General features: G+C 39.3%; 1 protein-coding gene across 1 annotated transcript in view; it reads left to right on the forward strand.

Moving 5' to 3' along the window:
- The window catches only part of adss2 (adenylosuccinate synthase 2), a 76,200-nt gene that overhangs the window by 24,139 nt on the left and 29,684 nt on the right, over positions 1-22,377 (forward strand). The window contains exons 2-5 of the mRNA XM_060831294.1: positions 7,721-7,823; positions 10,434-10,502; positions 20,612-20,662; positions 22,005-22,071. Of these exons, the coding sequence (XP_060687277.1) occupies positions 7,721-7,823; positions 10,434-10,502; positions 20,612-20,662; positions 22,005-22,071 (290 nt within the window). The remainder of the gene's footprint in view (positions 1-7,720; positions 7,824-10,433; positions 10,503-20,611; positions 20,663-22,004; positions 22,072-22,377) is intronic.

Genomic DNA, 22,377 nt, shown 5'->3' on the forward strand with positions numbered 1-22,377 from the left:
GCTATTTGCAGTTTCTCTGGAAGTATCATGTTTCTTCATTTGTCCAATACCGCTTTCTTTGGCTGTGCACAATTAAACTTTTTGCCATTTAAACTCTCCTGCCTATTAGCTATCACAAATCTTCCTCCTCTTGCTTTTCTATCACCAACTTCCATCTCTTCTCCTTTCAATTACCTTTCACAGGTTATTCATTTACTCACAGCATATTACATTTCTAACCTCTCTGTTTTCGTGAAACCTAAAACACTAATGTTGATCTTTTCTACACAGATGCTGCCCTTACCTGCTGAGTATTTTAACATTTGATTTCTTACAATTGTTGAAATCTAAGCTTTTGCAGGAACACATTTAAGTTTTGTATTAGTTATCCTTGATACTTAAGAATGAATTACTTTCATTCTGAATATTTTTAACTGCCACTTGGCATACCAACGTTGGAACTCTGAAACAGAAAGTGATGAAGAAACTCGGCAGGTCTGGCAGCATCATTGGAGAATAAAAGTTGATGTTTTGAGTCCAGTGAGTTTCTCCAACACTTTGTTTCAGATTTCTGGCATCCATAGTTCTTTATACATTTTTAAACTCAGTTCTGCAACTTTTGTGTCTCTCAACCTTTCCAGTCTTCCTCCATTTTAAGACCCACCTTTTTCACCAAGCTTTTGCATAAACTCATAATATCTCTCCTCATTTGACTTGGTGACCATTTTTTCCATATGCATCTTGGGGCGTTTTCTATGTTGCTATAATCTTAACCCTATGCACAAATGCAAGTTGTTGGTACAAAACACTTTGGAAAATAAACAGATAGAAATTTCAATCAAATAAATGTCATCAATGGTAAGTTTATTTTGTTAGTAGATTTCAAGTCAGTTGGAGAGATTGAAATTTAAGGTGCACGCACCCTTTTCAGGAATGTTTATTGACTTGCTCAGTCTTACCCCTCTAATTCCATATTTTGGAATGAGAATCATGCTAATTTGCTTCAGGTGTGCTGCCCTTCGAGCATATATTCCCATGTTTGTGACTTCTCATCCCTCATCATTTACAAGTGAAGATAATCTAAAACATTTGTGCCCCAGCTTTTTGTGATTATCTCTATTTGACATAATTAAGGTGCTTTACAACAATCAATAAGAAAACTGCTCCTCTCAGGAAGATTTTGCGGTTCCAATGTTGTCATTGGACATCCTTACTGTATTGACACCAAGCTGTCGCAATACAAACCTGGTTTGAGCTGCTGTGCTTACTGTTGAGAAATGTATCAGCCATGATCAAATGGCAGAGCAGGCTGCATATGGTCTTATGGTTGTACCTTATGCCTCTAGTGTTTTTAAAAATCTATTCACACCACACACACTGCACTGCCAGCAGCCAGTTTTCTTAGAAGACATAAATAATCAGTCTTTCTGGCATATTGATTGGACGATGATTACATTTCCTCCTTCCAGCCTAGGACCTAAAATAGCATGGGTTTAATCTCTTAACCAACTATACCCCTCTGCACTTTGCAGTTCAAGTGGACATAATGCAGATATTTCACATAATGACCATTTGAGCTTTATGCAATTCTGGTCACATCTCTTCATCCTTTGACTCTAGGCAGCAAATGATTTCCCAGGGCACTGTGAATTCAAATTGGTAACTAGCTAGGATGAATCGGTAATGATGCCTCCACTGCCTTCACACCACACCACACCCCTTCATCTACAAAATCTCCCATTTCTTTCTGATCCTATCTTGGTTGGTTGAGAAACTTAGGCCATTTTTTGTCACCTCTTGCTGACAGCTTGTCTGATGTCATGAGCTGATACTTGAGCCTAATCAGTGCGTGCAAGAGTTAGTTTTGTGATACCAGAGCTGTCCACAAATGATGAAAACAATTGTTGTAATATTTGAAGTCCCATTCCCATATGATCAAGTGCAGTTGGTCTTGATTCATATGATCCACAATCGACAGATTTGTCTTTTTAATGGAGTGTTATTATTACATGCTCTGAAATATCCTTCATCCAAGTAGAGAAAGGGAAATTGGCATTTATAATATTGTGATTGCTGGCAGCATACAGGGCCATTAGATGCCAGTTCATACACTGACCTTGTCTGGACAAAAAGTGTTGAGCGGTGGATTTGTTGCTTATCTGTATTGCACATTACTGAACGAGTGTTAATCTGTAGTTGACTTATTCTTATCTGTATCACCACGGTGCTGGAGTAGTCCCTGTTTTTCAGTGCCAGATAATTCTGACTCGGAGCACGACTTTGTAAAATGTTCAGTGGTGTTGTGACTAGCCTTATCCAGTATATTGGGGAGGTCAGGGGGAGGAGAGAGGGCGAGAACCTCAGCAGCCAATGCTGTGTGCAATACATTTCATGCTCTGAATTCATCACCTCAAATTGATCCTAGCACTGCTAACAGACTGTAAATGTCAGCATTGCCTCCAGTTTAAAATAGTTATAGTTCAAAATGTTCTCTCGCTGTTAGAAGTAGTTTTGAAGGACACTCTGTATGATTGTACTGATGGATATTTTCCACTAGTCCAATGCAAATGAAGAGAATCCACTTTTCACTTTTACTGAAGTACTGGGGAGATAAGATAATATACACTACATTGTATACATTACACACCAGTATTTCTTTCTTTCATGGAATGTGGGCATTAATGGCAAGGCCAGCATTTATTTTCCATCCCTAATTGAACTGAAAGGCAAGTTAAGTTAAGTGTTGCATGAAGCCAAATCTGTTAAGAATGCTGGATTTAGTATGTAATGAACCAAATGTGATCTTTAATTCTATTTTATTAATTGAAATATTATTTCAATTTAAATTCCATCTCGTGCAGTGGCAGGATTTGAGCCCAAATCCCCAGGGCATGAACCTGGTGGATTACTAGTCCACTGACAATGCCAGCGCTCCACCATCTGCCTAGATGGTTCAGTAATGTTCTGGTGACTCTAAAAGTAACTAATAACACAACATACTGATTTTTAAAAACTTTAAACTCAACTGCTGAAATTAGAATTTGGTGTTCAACCAGGTTTTGTCCCCTTTATTCTGCAATTTTACTAAATGCTATTTAGTACTGAGGGTACTAACTCATTAACTTTTCAAGTCAATGAGTTACTGGAGCTGAAACATTAACACTGCTTTCTCTGCACAGATGCTGCTAGACCTGCTGGGTTTCACCAGCAATTTTTGTTTTCATTTCAGATTTTCAGCGTACACAGTTTTTAATATCTGGATCAGTGGTGCTGGAAGAGCACAGCAGTTCAGGCAGCATTCAATGAGCAGCGAACTCGCTGCTCGTTGGATGCTGCCTGAACTGCTGTGCTCTTCCAGCACCACTGATCCAGAATCTGGTTTCCAGCTTCTGCAGTCATTGTTTTTACACAGTTTTTAATATGATGTTTAGAACTGAAGGTGAATCTACAGTTGCTGAATTGCTTCCTGTGTGAGCTGAAACATTAATGTTTGCAGACTTTGTTGACTGTGGCTATGTAGTGAGCCCAAGACTTATCCAGCAGACCCTCACCTATGTGTCCATTTTCACAGAGATTCAGTGGCAGGAACCCCATATATTTACTTAATCCTCGGGAATACCCTCGAGTCACTTCAGAATGCTGAGATTATTTGTGGTGGTGTTTTTCACCAAGTCCCTTTCACCTGTTTTCCCCCACCATATGTTCTGTGACTTTAATTAGTTCTGGTCCAACAGCATCTCCGTTTCAAAGTTGTCAGCCTTGTTTTTAAATTCCCCCTAAGGCCTCACCCTTTCCCTACAACTTACAGCCTTAGGGTTCACTAGATATTTTTAATCAGTCGGGCCAGACATGTCAGACACACCTCTCGAACAGACGGGACTTAAACATGGGCCTTCCGGCTCAAAGGTAGCGACCAGAGGTCACTGTACACTTACAATCATGACATCATGTACCTTGTATATTTTAATTAATCTACCTGTCTAGCTCTTGAACTCTGAATAACCTTCTTTAAGTATCTGTAACCCTTTCTGTTTTAAGATACTGCTTAAAGCTAGCGTCTTTAAGAGACTTTTGGTCATCTGCCTGAATGTCTTTAAAGTGTGGTGCCAAGTTTTATTTTGCAGTGCTGTTAAGACTGACCTTGGGACATTATACAAAGTAGAGATGTTAAATCAATGCATATTGTTTTGAATCATGTAACTGAGCTGTATGTTCTCTATGGGTGACCTACATCTTTCACTTACCAATTGGAGGTCTGAGTGAGTTTGAGTTCATATCTGAAACAACTCCATAAAGGCCAGTATCCTGTCACCAAACCCCCCTTTACGTACATGTGGAGAGTCCTTGACACTGATCCCGCTTCCTCAGACGTAGCTCTGAATGAACAGAACCTCTGACACTGTAGTTTATGTGTCAGCCAGGGCTCTCTGATTGGACCAGATCAACAACTCCAATCACTACATCCTTACCCCTCTGAGTCCAAGACATAGACCATTGTTTATTTTGTAGTCCTCCTGGAGCATTTTAGCACAATGTCCTGTTCCTTCAACTCCGACTCTGATACAGGTGGATGCACAGGAGCTCGCATCTTGTGCCTGGAGTATCTCGAAAGAAATTCATTCTCCTCTTCAGGTGGCAGAGATGACACTATCTGCAGTGTCCTCCTCCGATTCAGTGTTCCCTTCTATGGTTGACAGAGGGAGAACCCACTAGTTCCAGAACAGTTGGAAAGGCAGTCAAGGAGCCAGGCATGTTGTGCTCCCACACTCTTTGCAGCTTTCGTATGGTCCATGTGCTTGTTCAGGACTGTCGCACCTAGCCCAACTTCATATATAACTGGACCTGACCTTGTGTCAACCATGCCTCTCATCCATGCAGGACTGTTCCTGTGGTACCTACACCAAACTTTGTTACGTGAAGTAAACTCTCTCTCTTGCTCAGTGGAGTCTTGTGTCTGGAGTTGGTGCACCTGGTGCCATTTCACCACAACACTATGACAAATTATATCTGTAAGGGTGTTGGTGGAATTTCCTGACTCCAAATATGACAAAAACTTTCCTTCTCTGTCTGCTTGTATATACACTCTGCATTAGCCAAAGTCCTGAACGCACATGCTATTTTGCATTCCTCTCCCCGGGCCACCGATGAGCTAAAATTTCTGTGATGTTGTACGGGGAGGCATCGCGTGTTAATACCAGATGCTGCTTGGGATCATAAGACCACCAACACCTTAGCTGTTTCTTCACTTCCCTGAAAGCTATGGCATGGCTATGCAACTATTTTCGAAGCTGACCTTTTAAGAGTTGATGCAGAGGTGTCAGGATGGAGTCCAGGTTATTCATGAACTTTCCGTAATAATTCACCGGCCCAAGAAAAGACCTAAGCTCTGTTACAGATGTGGGAGCTGAGACACTTTGATTGCTCTCACTTTATCTTTCAATTGGTATAATCAAGTCTTGCCATTTCTTTAGCTCAAGTAGGTCATTTGGGGTGCCTGGAACACATTTTTCCCTTCTAAGGTTTAAGCCTGCCTGGGAGAAATGTTGAAGGACTATGTCCAAGTTCTTTAAGTGCTCCGTATTGGTGTTCCCTATTATTAGCACATTATTTTGATAAATAGCGAATTGGGGTAGACCTTGTAAAATGTTCTCCATCGTTCACTGGAGAATTGCACAGGCTGACAATACCTCAAATGATGCTCTTGTATATTGGTAACCCTTATGGCTATTAATTAGAGAATGCTTCTGGACATCCTCATGTAACTACAATTGCAAAATGCTCAGTTGATGTGTAGCTTTGTGAAAGACAGCCCCCCTGCCAGCTTTGCGTGTAAATCCTCTATGTGAGGGATTGGGTATTTATCCAACTGCTAAAAGCAGTTTACTGTTTGTTTAAAATCCCCACAAAGGCATACCAACCCTTCAGGCTTCACAAAAATTGGTAAGATCAATGCGACCAGTACTGCCGATCCTGTAAACTATTCTGGTTTGATGATTCTTTCGCTTTCCAGTCTTCTGATTTCTGCCTCTATCTTTGCATGTAAGGTGAAAGCAGAGGGCAGGACTTGGAGAATTTTATAATTTCTCCCTGGTCAGCATGCATTGTGGCCTTGGCTCCTTTGATAGTCCCTAGAACTTCCAGAGAAACCCCTATGTAGTTAGTTCGGACTTCACTTGTGCAGCCATTTTCTAATCACACATCCTATGTGAATCTTTCTCAACCAATTTTGTCCCAACAAGCGTAGGCCCGAGCCTTTTACTATAGTCAGAGGTAATTGAACCAGCTACTTCTCAGAAGAGACCATAATTGAAATTGTACTCTTATGCCAGGGAACCTTTACAGAGTAAGTTCTCAGTCTAGCCGAGGTCTTGTGCAAACTTAAGCATTGACTGAAATTTGTTAAGACTAGTTCAGTGATCATTGAAATGGCACACTAGTATTGAGCTGCATTCGAAATGGATGACCGTTTAACTTAGTCATTTATTTTGATTGGTTCAGATTTGGATTTTGCTAAGCAATTTAACTGTTTCAAAACCGATGCAACTGGGATTTCCAGGGTGTGCACTCTCCTGGAAATTGGCCTATGAGTTCTCTTACTCCGTTCAGGTCTCGTGGCACTCTGTTGCTGTTTTGAGTCCGTATACTGGCAGCAACTACAATGGCTTGTTGAAGTGCTGTTCTCAAAGCTCATTTGGGACGTCCATTTCCATTTATCGTATTTTTCGATGATAAACCAGTTTTAGTGCCTGTTTGAAATCTAGTTGGGGTTCAGCTATTAGGTGTTTTTGCATGGTTGCATCATTAATCCCTCATACCAAACAGTGTCTCAGCATCTCATTAAGGGTTAAACCAATGTCACATGGCTCTGCCAGTTATGTTAACCAAGTCAAAAATCCCAATTATGGATTCCTGGGTTCTGATATTTTGGAGTAAAAACACCAGTGTCTCAGAATTCGAGGAGGCCTGGAATAGTAATGTTCCTTAACTAAATGCATCAACTCTTGAAAGGTTTTAGTATCTGGTGCCTCAGGGAAAGTTAGGCTCCTAATAATGGAAAATGCTCCGGGTCCACAAGCTGTCAGGGGAATTACTCATTGCTTTTCATCTGCCCCAATGTCATTTTCCTGGGGAGAGAAAAAACATTCTTTCCATTAACTAGACCTCGTCTTCGACAGCAAGGTCGAACAAGTCAATACTGCATGATGCCAGAAATGACTAACCCAACTCAAAGGCCACTGCAAGTGAATTTCTTCAAGCGTATGCTTTTCTCTCATCGCTACTGAAATCACTGCACAGAGGCTGGTATCCTGTCATCAAGTCACCCTTCATTTATATCTGAAAAGTCCTTGACACTGATGCAGCTTCATCAGAGTGAACAAAACCTCTGACACTCCAGTTTATTTTATTCAGTACACTTCTGTTAATGTCTGTCAGCCAGGGCTCCCTAATTGGGGCTGTTAATCTGGTCCCATTAGGGAACATGTATTCTTTGAGGTCCACCTGGCTGACCTTGTTCCAATCACTCCTATCCTGTGGTTGCGCAGAATAGAATTTCATTACCTCAAATAAATATCTCACATCGTAGCAGTCTGCTAGGCTGCTCTATTTCATGAAGGAAACTTTGTGATTCAAGAAGAGAATTGAGACGTTAAATTTTTGAACTGTGCCTCTTTTATCCAGAAAAACACATGCATTTGAACAAATAGACATGTTCCATTAAATCTTTTTCTGTCACACATAGGGAGGAAACAATGCTGGCCACACTGTCGTCGTCGATTCAGTTGAATATGACTTTCACCTTTTACCCAGTGGAATCATCAACCCCAATGTGATTGCCTTCATTGGTAAGTTGTCAGATGTACTTTGTCAAGACAATAAATGTAAACTGCTTAATTACTCTGGATCAGTTAATAAGCGCCTGTTAGCTTCGAGGCACGATTGAACAATTGGGTGTGCAAATACTAGTGTCAAATATAGATCACACTTTGTTGTTGTGACCTGCTGCAGAACTGCTCTGTCACTAAAAGCCTCAGTTCTGTTGGTTACATTTTCCACTGCTTTTATAATGTTAACTCATTGGTTCTTTGGTCAGCAGTTGAAACTCCTCACCCTTCCATTCCCTGATATGTATTGCTGTGTTGCTTCATAACTATCTACCAGAAATCTAGTTGAGTCACACTTCCTCCCCCCCCCCACCTTAGTGTAAAACACCAGTATAATGTACTTAAATTGCGAGTGTACTCCATGAATGCAAAATCATGGTGTAGTATGAGGGAATGTTAACGCTGTATAACTAATTGCCTGAAATGAAGGTGGAAAATGTTTGTAGAACTGAGGCAGTCAGGGGACATTGGGCATGGACATTGCAAAGCTGCAATATAGAATGTGGAGCTATACAGACCTACCTAAAATTACCAATGTATTCTCCATTGGACACTGGGTTGGAATGGAGTCAGCAAAACTGGCAGCAGTTTAAGATCTACAAATGAGAAAGAAAAGGTCTTCAACATTTCCGACCAGAACAGGATATATCAGAACAATTAATTAGAGTTGTTTGTTTTTCCAGAGACTCCTTACAGGCACAATGAACTAAATGGCTACCTCCTGCCCTATAGAATTCTGTAAAGCCCACATGATTTATTCCTAACTTGTTTAAAAAAATGATATTGTTAAAACTATAGAAGTTAATATTTCAGAAAATCAGATTATATGGCTGCTTATTTCAACTCAAATAAATATCTGCAGACAGATCCTTTGACCAGCATTTTCTAAGTTTTTTGTAAACAAACTTCTGTGATACCACTGGGTTTAAGTATACACTGTAGGATTAGTGGCATTTGGGCCAATCTACATATGTCACACTCAATAATTGATCATTGAAAATTGTTTCCGACATACTGTGTCTGCAATGACAAATGTCCAGCCGATAATGCTTTGCTCACCATAAACTCTCCATAGATTGGAAGGATAAAGCGTTTAATTGTACCATAAATGGTTTTAATAACAATTAATTGATTGCTATGCTAACCAACAGAATTTGTTTTCCTTAAATCCAAGTGAAAATGCATACTGTCCTTCATGTTAAAGGACTGTGTATTGAAGCTGTACATATAGTCTATAATCTATATTGTGTATGTTGATAGTCTCATTAAGCTGATAGTGCGTTAGCTACATGTGTTTGAGTTCAGTGAACTGTCTTGTGCTACTGCAAGATAGCAATTCCTTTGTTAAAGATCTTCAGTCAATATTTTATTGCAAAGAAAGGCTGTTTATGTATTTAGTGTGGTTCCTAATTTCAGGCGAGAGAGAGATTTTTAACCAACATATTAAGACATATCACAACATACCTTTAGAGCAAGTGGTAGTTGAAGTTAGGTCTCCTGGCCAAGAGGTAGTGCACCACAAAAGCCTAACAAAAAAGGTCTTTGTTTGTGAATGATCTAGAACCACCAACATTTGGTTACCAGCGGAATGTGCTAACCAATTCGGTCAGAGACCGAAACATTACATGTGATATATGTTGGAGGTAAATAATTACTTGATTGATTATGTGATCAACTACTTGATTATGACAATGTAATTTGACGCATGGCCATCTGTATCTTAGTACTTTTTAAATCAATTTAGAATTCTAATGGCAATGGTGCTTGGACTGCAGTTTTAACATCTGAAGTGAAGGCTGTAGAGCAAAATAATGGAAATGGGAAAATAACTCGTTGCTTGTCAATGGATTGTTGTGATGGCTAGGCCAGCATTTATTGCTCACCCCTCATTGTCCTGGAGAAAGTAATAGTGAGCTGCCTTCTTGAACCACTGCAGTTCTTGGAGTGTAGGGATATCCCTGGTGCTGTTAGTTCCAGGATTTTGACCCAGTGAATGTGAAGACAGTGAACAGCATAGTTCCTTACTGCAGTTTGTGTATGTTTGTATTTTATTACTGCATTTTTCCACTATTTAAAGGCCAACACCAGAAAAATAGGTTAAACAAGCCACTATTAATTTGAGCTTGGTAGTGAAGAACCATTTGAGTTTCATTATTACTGCTACCTGAAAATTCAAGTTTAAGTTCCAAGTTCTTCTTTAATTTACAATAAATGGAACAATTCCACTGATGATAGGCAAATAGAATCAAAATATTGGGAGAGCAATTGTATCAAATTTCATTGTCAACCATGGGCTGCTTCTAGAAAACCCAATTAAGAAATCTGACTAGTGGGTTATTCTAAGAAATTATGGTGACTTGCTGTCTATGATAAATATTTTCTGCTTCTCCAGAATTAATAAAGCTCACCCTCAATTGCCATTCGAATTGAACATAGGTTTCTACATTCAGCAGCATTATTCACACCACATTTTTCGTTCCTTTTCATTTTGTCCATATCTTTTGTCACATACCTTTTCATTTTTCAGATGGTTGTTGTTTTCTTTATTAGCTAACTATTTGTATTCTGTAGGTAATGGAGTGGTCATTCATCTACCGGGTCTCTTTGAAGAAGCTGCAAAAAATGAGAAGAAGGGAAATGGTTAGTATAGTAGGTTTCAGACTGATCTGGGAGTTGAAGTATATTGGTACTGCTGGTTATGAGATAACAGCAGCATGGTTACTGTCAGTTCAGTGTTTGCAAAAGCTGTTCATCTCTTAAACAGTACTATTCCATATTTTTGCAGGAAAGTCGTCTTTTGAAATTTGAGATTGTTTGCTATTTTTCTTTTTCTGTCAATTTGCTTTGACTGTGTAACATATCAATGTTCTCTGACATTTTGTTCACATTATGGCTGTTTATTACATTAATCATGACCCTGTAACCTTTCTTTTCCTATATCCCTTATAAAACTCTTATTTCCTGAGTAAGTGCAATGTCAGACTCCCTTTCGGTTACCCAGTTGATTGATTTTGGCTTTCTAGTGTCATGATTTCGATAATCTCAAAGCTTGTCGTGCAAAATAATTAATTATGGACTTTTTTTTTCATTTTGAATCAAATTTTGTTTGACTGGTCTTGAGTCATTAATATACAGACTGAAGACTTATTATGATGGGGAAAACTCATTTCATGTTCACAAAAAGAGGATAATTTGCACTTGTAATCCAGATAGTTTCACAATAACTAGACTTAAGATAGATGTTGTTTTTCCATGCCAGAAATCAGTGAGAACGACAGTGGAATATGATGTCTGGGGGGAAAGCTGACCCATTGAAGACCAGTTCAAGTGTTTGTAATCAGTTTGAAGTCAGACTGAAGTGGTGGTTTAATTTCATGTAAAAAATGAAGTAGATTGTTTAAAATGTTGACATGTTGAATAAAGCACCATGGAAAATTTAATGTTTCCCATGACTGAACCGTTAAAGGTACAATTTGTAGGAAGATTTTAAATGAGCCAACTTAACACCTTATCTGTGAAAAGAATGGCTGTGGCATAAAATAATTCTTGTGTTTTTGTGCCTCTAATACAGATGAAATTTAAATTGAGAATGTTATTTATGCTCCGTATCATGAGTTTTGTTGATTGAATGCCACGTCCAAAAGGCCTATTGTTTTCAAATATTATTTTTATTGATTCCAAGAATGCTGGTTTCATAAGTAATCTTCAATACACAATGTACAATATTAAGAGGCAATTGTTAATTCTGGGCATGTTGTTCCATGTACGGTCAGTATGAAGGCCTGTGTTTCATAAATTGGGAATCGTGTTCCAGCTATGAAGGAGACTAGGGATTGGGGTGAAAGACCTAACAAAAAAAATCTCCGTATTCCAAGTTCCCTCTCTAGAATGAAGAGACATTCTCCTTGTCAATTCCCTTCACTATTTTAAACACCCTAAAACAGATGGCCTCTTCACCACTTTACTTCAAGGCAAATTACCCTGTTTATCATTGTACCTTTGTCCCTGTATCCAAGGTATTGTTGAATTGGATCATTGTTAGAATCCTATAAACACACAATAGGAACCAAAGTAGGCCATTTGCTGTTCAAGCCAGCTTTGTTATTCAATAAAATGAGGGCTGATCAGTTTGTATTACAATCCCATCTCCACCATAATCTTTAATTTCCTTACCTGACCAGAATAAAGAATATGCAGCTGACTTGAATTGTCGTATATCTTGCTGCTGACATCCTGGAAAAATCTAGACATAAAGTTGAAACCTGATTAGGTTGTTCCTCAAATAGTAGTCAGAATAAGTAAATAAAACTTGTTAATTTTTTTGCTATTGCTTTAATTGTAATAGTCCTTTTAGGGTAACTCTGGAAACTGGGTTGTCATATTCATGATGGTAAGGGTATACTGATGTCCTTTTGTTTATTAATAATATTCCTATAAAATCCACTAACAGCTTACTAAGAAATAGATGGTGACATCTTGAAAAATGTCCATATTACAGCTGGATGTCGTTAAAGGCATAAAAGTGGTTAAATCCCCAGCACCTAATTGGGTATACCCTAGAACTCTGTCAGAATCTAGGGAAGTCATTGCTGGGCCCCTTGCTGAGATACTTGTATTATCGATAGTCTCAGATGAGGTGCGGGAAGACTGGAGGTTGGCTAACGTGGTGCCACTATTTAAGAAGGGCGGTAAGAACAAGCCAGGGAACTAAACACCGGTGAGCCTGACATCCGTGGTGGGCAAGTAGTTGGACAGAATCCTGAGGGACAGGATGTATGTGTATTTGAAAGGCAAGGACTGATTAGGAATAGTCAACATGGCTTTGTGCATGGGAAATCATGTCTCACAAACTTGATTGAGTTTTTTTGAGGAAGTAACAAAGAGGATTGATGAGGGTAGAGCGGTAAACATGATTGATATGGACTTCAGTAAGGTGTTCAACAATGCTCCCCGTGGGAGACCGATTAGCAAGGTTAGATCTCGTGGAAAATAGGGAGAACTATCCATTTGGATACACCACTGGCTTGAAGGAAGATGACAGAGGATGGTGGTGGAGGGTTGTTTTTCATTTATATAAATGATTTGGATGTGAACATAACAGGTATAGTTAGTAAGTTTGCTGATGACACCAAAATTGGAGGTGTAGTGGACAGCGAAGTAGGTTAGCTGAAAATGTGTTGCTGGTTAAAGCACAGCAGGTCAGGCAGCATCTCAGGGATAGGGAATTCGACGTTTCGAGCATAAGCCCTTCATCAGGAATCTCAGATTACATCAGAATCATGATCAGATAGGCCAATGGGCTGAGAAGTGGCAGATGGGGTTTAGTTTAGATAAATGTGAGGTGCTGCATTTTGGGAAAGCAAATCTTAGCAGGACTTGTACACTGAATGTTAAGGTCCTAGGAAGTGTCGCTGAACAAAGAGACCTTGGAGTGCAGGTTCATAGTTCCTTGAAAGTCGAATCTCAAGTAGATACGATAGTGAAGAAGGCGTTTGGTATGCTTTCCTTTATTGGTCAGAGTACTGAGTACAGGAGTTGGGAGGTCATGTTGCAGCTGTACAAGACATTGTTTAGGCCACTTTTGGAATATTGTGTGCAATTCTGGTCACCTTCCTATTGGAAGGATGTTGTGAAACTTGAATGGGTTCAGAAAAGATTTACAGTGATGTTGACAGGGTTGGAGGATTTGAGCTATGGGGAAGAGTTTGAATAAGCTGCGTATATTTTCCCTGGAGTGTCAGAGGCTGAGGGGGTGACCTTATAGTGGTTATTAAATCATGAGGGGCATTGATAGGAGAAATAGACAAAGTATTTTCCCTGGGATGGGTGAGTCCAGAACGAGAGGGCATAGGTTTCGGGTGAGAGGGTGTCGTTCCGTTTACCCCTTAGTCGAAGCAAAATGCTCAAAGACACCGTATAGTTTTACCACTTCCATCTTTATTCTGGGCTCTGGAGGAAGAGAGAACGATCTCAGATGTGTACAAAGACATGAGTTCTCTGTCTTCTCTGGAATAGCAGTTTCTTGCTGAATTATACAGTCATTTTACAGGGAGGAGCATCCATATAAGGCAATATGCATATTGATTGGGTGACCATTACAATCAGCAAGTGTCAATAGCAACAATTAAGCCATCTGCTGTTACACAGTGAAGGTTTTTAACCTTAATTGGTTTCACATAATGAATACTTTTTAACCTTGTTACGCTAACATTACATACTGAATGTTTCAATATTGTTAAATGGCTCTACATAATGAATGCTTTTCCACCTTGTTAACCCATTACTCTTGCCTCCAGTACTCATTGTTTTTATCTGATCTGAATCATGCTCGGCTGAACTTCTTGTTTCACAAAACTCAGTACTTTACTCTTTCCCTACCTGTTTATACCCAATACACATTCTGAAGGGGCAAGATATGAAAGAGACCTAAGGGACAACCTTTTCACGCAGAGGGTAGTAAGTGTATGGAACGAGCTGCCAGAGCAAGTGGTGGAGGCTAGTACAGTTGTAACATTTAAGAGGCATTTGGATGGGTATATAAATAGGAAGGGTTTGGAGGGATATGGCAGATGCTGGCAGATGGGATGGGATTGGGTTGGGATATCTGGCCGGCATGGACAAGTTGGACGAAAAGGTCTGTTTCTGCGCTGGACAACTCTGTGACTAAGAAAGTGGTTCAAAAATAAAGTCTCAGTATCTAGATGTTGATTATATGTTGAGGTCTTCCTATGACCTGACAATGTATAATACATTGTACAGAATTGAACCACATGTTTATGAAATCTTGTCCTTAAAGTACCTCTGTCAGTGCTTGCCTTTCACCACTTCCGCCATGTCTTGACACAGGAAATTCATATGCTACTTATAATATCTGTATGATATTGAGGCAATACCACAATTTGATGAACGACTGTTCGTCCTGCAGCTGCAGGTCTATGAGAATGTCTCTGTTTCCTCATCAGGGCTCTATATTTAATAGCACTATGGAAGTTCTTCAGCTTCAATTTCAGTGTGAACTGTCTGTGCCAAATTATTTAACCCTGGATCTGCTTCTTGAGCCTCAATTAATGAAGAAATTGTAATAGTTCTTTTGCATTGTCCTCGATCCTCATCCCCAAATAGATTTTTGATTACCCTGACATTGGTGTGCGATATTACTATCACTACTGATGGTGGACTTTGTTTAGCCATTTCTTTAGTCACTGCACACAATGGAAAAATACTCAACCTATTCTTGAACTGTTCAAATGACGTGAAAAAAATGGAACTTTTCTTGATTATATACGAAGCTATAATTTTCACTCCAGCCAGATCATTCCCCAGTAGTAAATCCACACAATCCATGGGTATTACCTTAACTGCACCAACTACCTCTGGTTCGGATAATAAGTTACACTGTCTAATTGGATTTTGTATTATACAATACAAAAGATATAGTCTCTATCTGTTCTGTTTACTGACACTTCAACTTTTATTGAACTTTATGGAGGGAAAACCAAATTATTCTCCAAGAAGAGAGTTTGAATGTCACTTGCATCTCTTCGTACAGAGAGGGATAGATAAATAGTCATACAGATGTACAGCACGGAAACAGACCTTTCAGTCCAACTCATCCATACCGACCGGATATCAAAATCCACCTGCCAGCACCCGTTTCATATCCCTCCAAACCCTTCCTATTCATATACCCATCCTGATGCCTTTTAAATGTTGCAATTATACTAGTCTCCACCACTTCCTCTGGCAGCTCATTCCATACACGCACATGCATGAAAAAGTTGCCCCTTACGTCTCTTCTATATTTTTCCCCTCTCACCCTAAGCCTGTGCCTTCTAGTTGTGGACTCCCCACCCCAGGGAAAAGACCTTGTCTATTTACCCTATCCATGCCCCTCATGATTTTATAAACCTCTATAAGGTTACCCCTCCCTCAGCCTCCGACACGCCAGGGAAACAGTCCTCGCCTACTCAATCTCTCCCTATAGCTCAAATCCTCCAACCCTGGCAACGTTCTTGTAAATCTTTTCTGAACCCTTTCAAATTTCACACCATCCTTCCGATAGGAAGGAGACCATTGCATACAATATTCCAACAATGGCCTAACCAATGTCCTGTACAGCCGCAACATGACCTCCCAACTCCTTTACTCAATACTCTGGCCAATAAAGGAAAGCATACCAAACACCACCTTCACTATCCTATCTACCTGCCACTCTACTTTCAAGGAACTGTGAACCTGCACTCCAAGGTCTCTCTGTTCAGCAACATTCCCTAGGATCTTGCCATTACATTTTTAAGTCCTGCTAAGATTTGTTTTTCCAAAATTCTAAATTAAACTTCATCTGCCACTCCTCAGCCCATTTGCTCATCTGATCAAGATCCTGATGTAACCAGAGGTAACCTTCTTTGCTGTCCACTACAGCTTCAATTTTGGTGTCATCTACAAACTTACTAACTGTATCTGTTAAGCTCACGTCCAAATCATTAATATAAATGACGAAAAGTAGTGGACCCATCACTGATCCTTGTGGCACTGCATTGGTCACAGGCCTCCAATTTGAAAAACAACCCTCCACCACCACCCTCTGTCTTCTACCTTTGAGCCAGTTTTGTATCTAAATGGCTATTTCTCCATGCATTCCATGAGATCTAACCTTGCTAACCAGTCTCCCATGGGGAACTTTGTCGAATGCCTTACTGAAGTCCATATAGATCACATGTACCGCTCTGCCTTCATCAATTCTCTGTTATGTCTTCAAAAAACTCAATCAAGTTTGTGAGACGTGATCTTCCACGCACAAAGCCATATTGACTATCCCCAATCAGTCCTTGTCTTTCCAGATACATGTACATCCTGTCCCTCAAGATTCCTTCCAACAATCTGTCCATCACCGATGTCAGGCTCACTGTTGTATAGTTCCCTGGCTTGTCCTTACCACTTTTCTTAAATAGTGGCACCACATTAGCCAACCTCCAGTCTTCCCGCACTTCACCTGTGACTATCGATGATCTAAATATCTGAGCAAGGGGCCTCGCTATCACTTCCCTAGCTTCCCATCAAGTTCTAAGGTACACCTGATCAGGTCCTGAGGATTTATCTTTGAGAGTTTCTGCCTCTGCCACCTTTTGTAGGCAGAGAGCTCCAGATTCCCACCACGACCTGTGAGAAAAGGTTTTCCTCACATCTCCCCTAAACATTCTGCCCTTTACCTTAAATATATGCCACCTAGTCATTGATCTTCACATCAAAGAGAAAGGTTTCTTCCAATCTGCCCTGCATGATGTGCATAAGAACATTTTTTTTTCTGTTTGGATCAATGCATTTCATATCTTATCTACACAATGTACCTCTTCTGCACCCTCAGCAGTGTTTATCTCCAATGATGTACTTGTAGGTACAGCTACAATTTGATCTGTGGCATTTTCTCTGTGTTCTCTTTTCTGATTAATTCTTAAATATGCCAATAAGTCCCATAGGTTTCCCCCTCAAATTCAAGCATTCTGATAGTGTGATACCAAATTTGTTATAGTGGAAACATTTCAATTGTTGATTTTCACCTCCAGTCTACTTTTTCTTCTGACCCGTGGAGGAATTCTTGGGGCATTCCTAGCGATCTATTCTTTATCCCTTCCTTTCACCTTCCTGTTTTTGATCCCTTTCACATTTTTTAAGGTGATACAGAAATCATTTAGTTTTCTGGATCAGCTCGTAACTATGGACCATTATTGCTGACTGTCCAGCATTTGCAACCCTTTGGTCCTCAACATGAGTTCTTATAGAAGGTAGTGAGTCTTTAAAATCTTCAGAGAATAATCTCCTTAAGGACTTCACACATGGTTTCAGCTTGCAAAGCTCATATCCATCTACCAAAATTATTTGGTTTCACTCTTTCAAATTCAATATTGGTTTGCTTGAGCTGTTCCTTAAATTCCAGAACTTTAGCCTGTAAGCCTCAGGAACTAAAATAAAGCAAAGACCTGTGAATGCTGGTGATCTAAAGCAAAAACAGAAATTGCTGGAGAAACTCAGCAGGTCTGGCAGCATTTGTAGGAAGAAAATAGAGTTAACGTTTCAACTTTAATCTGCGGAGTTTCTTCAGCAATTTTTGTTTTTACCTCAGGAAATAATTCCTATGCAACCTATATAGCTTTTTTATAATGCTATAATCCCTAAAAACGACCTCTGACAATGAAATGTAAATTTCCTGTGCTTTCTGTTAATGCACTCTGCATGGCAAAGTCCAGGCTCCATTTGTCAAATTCACTTGTCTCGCTGTTTTCTCAATGGGCATACAGAATGCCTCCCCATCCTCTTCCTCACATTTTGACAGGACTTGTACAAATTCAAAGATTTTGTTTCTGGATTTTAGATTATGATTTGGATTCACTACATCTGCTGTCTTTATGTCCACATAAGACATTTTACCAAGAGTAATTTGTATGTTCTCTCTCATCTTTCCTTTGTTTTGGAATTCTAATTCTAGTTTTCTCATTTCCATTTCCTGTCTTTTTTAATTCTCTCTCTTTCTTTGAATGTCAAAAATGAAGCAAATTACAATCTCCAGCTTCTTCTTTGGTTCTTTATGATCAAGCTGGTCAGTTAGCTGAGCTGGCTGGACGGCTGGTTTGTGATGCAGTGTGGTGCCAACAGCATCAATTCAGCACCGGCTGAGATATATTGAAGGACTTTCCTTCTCAACCTCTCCCCTCACCTGAAACATGGTAACCTTAGGTTAAACCACCACCAGTTGTCTCTCTCCAATGAAGAGCAGCCCTATGAGCTGGTAGACTATGGCAATTTTACTTTACTGCTTCGACCATAACTAAATATCATCTGATCCTGGTGATTCGCTACCTAGAGTTACCTGATCTGTCTTGTATTCCTCCTAAACCAAAATGCTGTATTAGAACTTCAATTATATCTGCTCTTTTAGCTTTATCAGGCAAAGTCACTGCCAACTTACATGCCAATTCAAGTAACCTGCTTTTTGGAAATCCACTTAATATTGTTGAGGACAATTCTGCAGGAAATCCTTTGCAACTTTCAATGGTATTTCTTAACTGATACCACAGGCAAAATGATGCTGCATGAGCCCCAATTTCTTGTTACAACTCACTTTGAAAAGCCCTGATTGTCAAGCTGTACTACTCCCAGAGTTATTAAACAAAGCATGCAAAGTCCCAGTTTCCCTGTCTGTTGGAATCTAGTTCACAGAAAATACTAACTAGGTTTCTATACTCTTTATTAGAAATAAGTTTATTCTATTCACGAGTAAACAGCTAGGAACTGTCAACATATAGCTCAACTTGTTAAAACTCTAAACACCACCACCACCACCCCCCCCCCCCATCTATTGATGTACAGACAGATATAATGCAAACAAAAAAACATTGGTTTCTTAGTGGATTGAAACTAAAACCAGGGAGTCAAAACTCAATACACTAACTCACAAAGTTTGTTGGGGCGATCCTTTTGCTTGCCAGAGTTGTGTTCTTCAGCTTCCTTTCTTAGGATTCTTTTCACTTTGTGTAGGAGGCATTTGGTGATTGTTGGTTAAAGGCAATAGATTACAGCACATAACGAGAAAGAATATAGCTTTCTTCAGGTTTCATGTTTTGTTTTACAGCCAAGAGCAATAAGACACCTGCAATTCCAACAATCTGAAGGTTTCTCACTTTTGTTCACACCACAAGCTGATCAGCTGGCCCAGGAACCAATCAGTGTTGTTATCAGGCTGTTATTGAACAACAATAACTGATCACAATTTGCACAAACCAAACAGCTACTTGTAACTGCCTAATGCTACCTGCGAACAGTTTCCCCCACTGCTTGGATAAAGCAGTGTAAGTATCATGTGTGGAGCTTCAGTAAATATTTCTTAGTGCAGCAATTCTTCCACAGACTTTTGGTTTTAAACAGTCCTTTTTTCCATAAATAAAAATGCAGAAAATAAAACGATATGTTCTTGGCTATCCAACGCATCAGACATTTCAATAGAGCTTTCTGATCAGTTCCATAACATTGCTGTTTCTTCCTCATCTTGTATTTATTTCACCTTTCAACTGTTTATCTAAAATGTTCAGCTGATGCACCTCATTAAAGACTCACTGTGGATAAGTTAGTAACCAGGGCATATAAATATAAGATGATGTGAATGGAGGAAGAGGATAAGAACTCTATGTTCATTAACAGTACTGGAGGCAGAACCCTTACATTTTAAAACGGGAAATGGATAAAGATGTGAAAACTAAAGATTTAAGGGGGAATGGGGCTAAGTGGTTGCTCTTTAAAGGCATAGACAAGTGGACTGAATGGGCCTCTTTTGCTGTGGAATTCTATCAAAACCAGAACACCTCTTGAGTTTAAGTCTGAAATTGGCTGAGTTAATCTTGGTTTGGTCAGCAAGTCAAAGACTAACCCAGTCTAGCATGTGAATATTCTACTGCAGTGCTGAGGGAGTGCAGGGTATTCTAAAGTGCTGACTTCAAATTTTGTTCCTTTTAAAAGCTAGCTATTACCTGGGTGTTGAGATGACTTTCAAAGCAAGGAGTCTGTGTTTTTAAAAACATTTCATTGTCATGGTGTTTGGGGCTTCAGCAAACCAGGATTGTCACCAGGTTTTGATTCATAGTCACTGTTTCCAAAAGGAATTTACCATGTGCAGCACTTTTGGGTGTTGTGCCACATGAATAAACATCTTCCTCCTTTGTCATTTTTATGAAGTATAACAACTTTTTGTTTATCTTCAGGCCTTCAAGATTGGGAGAGTAGACTAATCATTTCAGATAGAGCCCACATTGGTAAGTTGAATTATTACTATTAAAATGCTCTCTGATGATAACTGAACTCCTCTTGCTTTTTACGTAGGCTGCATTACCTTGCTGCTCCTTTCATGAAATGCTGTGCTGTTGTCACAGATTATGATCATATGCAGTACTTTCTGCGCCCAGTGAAAACATTTAATTCCCAACCATGATGGTAGACTTTGTTGTCTCTATTCACTATTTTGATCTATTGGTTTTTATTTCCTTGAAAAAAAACCCACTGCTTATTACCCCACTTGATGTGTTTGTATCACCTCCAGTAAAAGATTGTTCTTGGGTGCTATATAACAGCACCTGCATTTGAGCCTTCATAAAATACCTTTGCTCTTATATTAGAAATTTGGCAGTAATAACAAAATACTGGAAATCAAAACATACTGGAAATATTAATTCAGGAAGTCTGGCAACATGTATGGAGAGAAAAGAAAAGGTTGACATTTCGACTCTATGAACTTTGATCCGAACAGGAGGCAGAGTATTCAGCAGACATATTGAGAAAGCAAAGTCATAGTTGTCCACTGGAAAGTAAGATGTTATTTACTTTTTGTCAGCTGTATTATTACAGGATTTTCATGCCATTACATATTAGATACATATCACAATCTGGTTAATGCGTTATACACTTAATTTGACATAGTGATTGCATAAAGTCTGCCAATAGCCTGGGTTGTTGTCATTCAGGATCTGACATGCTTTTATCAAAGTTAGTACCTCACCCAAAAAAATACCTTGCAGAGATTGGACAGGATTGTTTTGACAGAAATGCAAAAGATGATAATAAAAATGGTTGAGAATCCCAGCAGGTCTGGCAGCATCGAACACCAGACTTGTGCTATAGTGGATTTGAAGCATTAACAGTATTTCTCTCTGCACAAATGCTGCAGTTTCTCCAGCACTTTTTAATTTTACTTTATTTTCAAGTACCTGCAGTGTTCTGCTTTTATGCAACAGACAGTATTGGTTGAAATGAATTACTGTATATGATTCTAAATGCCAAATGAAGAGCCACAAACACATTGTTCTTTGAGACCTCAAACACACATCATGCAACGGATATGCTGACGATTTTGGTGGGAAGTTAACTATAAGTAATTCTATCTCTTTGAACATCTGATAGGTGTGTGTAGTGATTATGCTGAAAGGGTGTTTGCAAGTGAAGATTGTAACCTCCGAGATCACTGTATTTGGGCACAGTACGGATATTAACATGTTGAATTAGATTGTCGATAACAGTAAAGGCAAGAAGACTTGGAACAATTTGTGCATTATTGTCCATCAGTTAACAAGTGCATCAAGTCTTTATCTGTTTGTTTTTAAGTGTTTGATTTCCACCAAGCTGCTGATGGTGCTCAGGAGCAGCAGAGGCAACAACAAGCAGGAAAAACGTAAGGATTTATATGTTTCCATGGAAATGTTTTTAGCATCTCTAAAGTAAAATTTGACAAATCATAGCTTTCATAATAAATAGTATCTTTCACCACTAAAATAAGCCATTCGGTCTTTTCTTGCTGAAGCTGTCTTTTGCAATAGCATTACTTGTGTATTAGGGTTAAACCTAGTGATTAGTGACCTGACCTTTTTTTCACTTTTTTCAAATAATGATTCTACCTTTTCTCAATTGACATGATTAAGCTATGTTGATTAAGGAATGACTCCCCTGAATTTAGGAATGCATTAACAATCATGGTGTT

This window comes from Hemiscyllium ocellatum, chromosome 10 (assembly GCF_020745735.1).
Source record: "Hemiscyllium ocellatum isolate sHemOce1 chromosome 10, sHemOce1.pat.X.cur, whole genome shotgun sequence".
Classification (NCBI taxonomy): domain Eukaryota; kingdom Metazoa; phylum Chordata; class Chondrichthyes; order Orectolobiformes; family Hemiscylliidae; genus Hemiscyllium; species Hemiscyllium ocellatum.